General features: G+C 38.2%; 1 protein-coding gene across 1 annotated transcript in view; it reads left to right on the forward strand.

The window, feature by feature from the left end:
* The first annotated feature begins 2365 nt into the window (after window positions 1-2365).
* LOC110025963 overlaps window positions 2366-3948 on the forward strand; it is a 14367-nt gene continuing 12784 nt past the window's right edge. Inside the window, exon 1 of the mRNA XM_020726674.1 lies at window positions 2366-2597. Coding sequence (XP_020582333.1) covers window positions 2546-2597 — 52 coding nt within the window. The 5' untranslated portion in view covers window positions 2366-2545. The remainder of the gene's footprint in view (window positions 2598-3948) is intronic.

Here is a 3948-nt window from a genome sequence, read left to right on the forward strand (position 1 = left end):
ATTCTTGCTTTTCTTTGCCTTAATTCCTCAATAAATGGTATCAGAGTAAAGTTCTAGGGCAGAAGAGTTCGGCGCAGGAAGAACTAAGGAGGATTTGGCGATTTGGCAGAGGAGTTCAACTAGGGCTTCAGACAATTCGGCGTAGGAAGGTCGAAGGCGAAGAGCTTCGGCGAATTCAACAAGGGTTTCAATGATTTGCCACAATTTTGTAGAAGAGTTAGCGAGCAGTTCCCACGACCATGTGGCATTTCAGCAACCATGCAAAGATTCACGACTAGGCGGCACTTCGGCGAAGGATTAAGGCTCTTCTTCGCAATAGAGGCAGACGAGCTCGCGGGAAGTAGTTCGGCGAATTCGTCGGTTCGACGATTTGGCTCCCGTGCAAGACAAAGAAGGTTGCTGGAAGAGTAATTAGAGATGCATTGTCCGTTGCAAAATTCGAAGTGGTGAAATATGATGGAACCAGTAACTTCAGATTATGACAAACAATGGTAAATGATTTGTTGACGTAGCAAGAAATCTTGAAGGCTTTGCGAACAAGAAAATCAGATACCATTGAGTATGAAGATTGTGAAGAATTGCAACAATGAGAGACAGAAACCACACGTTTATGTCTGACAGATGAGGTTATGAATCATGTAATAAATATAAAATCTCAATTAGAAGTACGGAAGAAGTTGGAAACTCAGTTGATACGAGGAATATATCTACTTCTAGCTTCCCCACAACTTACCTCCTAGGTTTGACTTCCACGAGGTATAGATAGAGACATTGTCTGTCACTTGCTCTCGGGGGGTTTTTCAACACATAAAACTTTTTATAAGGGAATAAAGAAAACTTCATTGATAAGAAAATTTCACTAAACAAGGACACTTTAAAGTAATAGAGAAAATCAAGATAGAAATAAAATTAGAAAATTTTATACCATGATGAAAGCAAAAAGTTGTTTACTAAAATTTATCATCCTTCCATCTAATGGTTGCTAACTTGGTTGTTGAGAACAAGAGGGTTCACCATGGGGACCTTTGAAGGCGAACCCCCTGCCCCTGAGGTCCTTCCTCCATATGAGGTGTCTAGTCGTTCCTCGGGGAGATTGCTACCCGGAGGACCTCAAATTGCTCTATCATGAGAGTCATCTAAGCTCGCAGCCCCAAGACCTGCACACTTCTGGTTGTGTAGCGTCTATATTGGGTTCGATGCATGCTATCTCTCTGTGGGAAGTTTCTCCTTCATAATTAGCTTCGCTTCGCTTCTGTTGCATATCCATCCTAATTTGTTCTTTGTGAATCACACTCCGAGAGTTAGAGCCATGTGAAGGAGAGAAAGGAAGAGAAAGAGTTGAATAAGTCTGGAATTTCTCAAGGTAGGATGGAGGAGAGATCCCTTTATTCTTGTTTTTGTCCTGTCTTATAGTGGTGTGTTTAATAACATTACAAAAAAGGAGGGAACGATTATGAAAACCAATCTTAATGTCATTAATGCTCTAATTGATTACATAGATTTTATGTCATATTTGCATTACAATTTGAATTTCATCATTGAAGACAATCGGCTGGTCGGTTGGCTTGAAGTCAACAGACTTAGGCGACTGACCGAGTGACATTTCACATCTGTGCTCTTTGTAGTACGTGTTGTTCAGTTGAGAAGTTCAACCACAAGACAATCTAACTCTTTGTCTTTTGATACGGTCAACCAGAACGGTCGATTATGAGGTGGTCGTTCGATCTGAACACCGCGATGGTCGTTCAAACACGATCAGTCAGCTTTTTTCGTGAATAAGTTGTGGCTCACTTTCCATTCGACTCTATTTTTATAGGGCTCATGTCTCTTGCCTGGTTGATTCGTCGCCTCGGCCAGATCTCCTAATCTTGCAAGCTCTTAGGCGGATTTTATCGCAGCCCATGCATGATATCCGACGAGACTTGCTACGGAGATGATTTACGCCTCATTTTCGGCGGGTCTTGCCGCTATCAAACGGGGACCATCTACAGAACTTGAATCTGTTCTGAGTATGGAGACGTGTCTTCATGCTGCCTTGAATCGTCTATTAATTGCTTACCTCGAGAGGAGACTATTTCATATTGGTTGTTCGTTCTTTTCGAAATTCGTGCTGGTATTTTTGGTGTATAAATATATATACATATATATTATATAATTTATCTTTTAAACATTTTAGCATTTATTTTGATTACAATATATGCAATAAAAAAGTTTACTATAAACTATATTGTAATGAGCTTTTTATGAATTTTTTTTCCGTTGCAATAAATTTGGCTAGCCAAAAATCTCCTTGCCCAAAATTAGGGTATTTTAGTAAACACTGTAATATTAGCCCTGATTTACTTACCATATCTTTCTGTTTAACTGCTCCTCACCAATCTTGGATTCGAGGCTTGCTTGCTCTCTTTCCTCTATCCATTTTTTAGATTTCTTCGTAAACAGATAGGGAGAGTCGTCTCTACGCCTTCTCTTCTTCTTCTTCTGATCTGACTAGGTTTGGGTCCTGTGCCCGGCAGCTATTGATATCCATGTTCATTTGGGCGCCATGGACCCCGCTCTGAATCAGTCCAACCAATCTGTGGAAGAAGATGAGTGGGGTAACATCTTTCCTTCTCTCTTCGGGTTTCAATATTGGTTGTTACCTTTTCTAGGGTTATTTTTTCTGGTTTGATTCTCTTTTGCATCAAATCTTCAGCTTTGAGAAATTTTTATCGGGTTTTTATTTTTATTTTCCGTGATTGATCTTTGTCTTTCCTCTGTGTATATTTGAAGAGAAAAATTCATGAAAATCTATTAGTTTTGAATTTCTTTTTTTTCGTATGGACCGGTGATTTGGTTAGATTTTATCCGCATGTTTGTGATGGAAGTATTAAAATTGATGCTACTGAAAAATAATTCCATTGACTTGAAGACCCTGTGTTCTATCATGCGCCTGCTCTTGACTTACGGCATTGATTTTAAGACATTTTGTTGCACTTCAGATGAAGTATAATAATGCTTTTTCTCGTGATTTTTTTTTTCTTTAAATGGCGTAATTGGACGCTATAATTATATAGCATTGGACTTCTACCATAGGGTTTGAGATGCAGACTGATATGTAGCAACTGAGATTGTATGCCTAGTAGTTTGGGGCAGAAGATAAGTTATTTAACAGTGAATCAAGGGTGATTAACTGACATTTTCCTGCAGAATTTGTAGAAGATCTAGTTTAGTTTGAGTAGTCTTGCTAATAGTTGTTTCGTGTATCAATTAGAATCCTCAACTCCTCTATGGATATAACATGGTTACAAGAAATTCTTCATTTAGAAAAGTTTCACTGCTATGATTACTGAAGTAGTGAAATATTCAGGAGATATGTTAGTAAGCAATGAATCCAGCGAGATTGAATAATATTTTTCCTGCAAAAGTGGAAGAAGATATACGAGTTAATTGGAGCGGTTTTGCTAATTGATGTTTCATCCGTCAATAAGACTCCTCACCTCTTCCATGAATTTAAGATGGTTGTAAGAAATTTGTCATCTAGAAGAGCTTCCTGGCTATGATTACTGAAGTAGTGAAATCTTCAGGGAGATAAGTTATTATACTATGAATCTAGTAAGATTAACTAATAATTTTTCTGCAAAAGTGGTACAAGATTCGTGTTAGTTGGAGCAGTTTTGCTAATGGATTTTTCATCTGTCAATAAAAAGCCTCACCTCCTCCATGAATATAAGGGAGTTACAAGAAATTTGTCATTTTGAAGAGTTTACTGGCCATTTTTAGTGAAGTAGTGTAATATTTAGGAAATAAGTTAGTTAACAGTGAATCGAGAGAGATTGACTAATATTTTTCTTGCAAAGTGGGACGCGATCCAGGTTTATTTAGGAAATAAGTTAGTTAACAGTGAATCAAGAGAGATTGACTAATATTTTTCTTGCAAAGTGGGACGCAGGAAGTAGGAGCGGGAGA

The sequence above is a fragment of the Phalaenopsis equestris genome, unplaced genomic scaffold, assembly GCF_001263595.1.
Source record: "Phalaenopsis equestris unplaced genomic scaffold, ASM126359v1 Scaffold000345, whole genome shotgun sequence".
Lineage (NCBI taxonomy): Eukaryota > Viridiplantae > Streptophyta > Magnoliopsida > Asparagales > Orchidaceae > Phalaenopsis > Phalaenopsis equestris.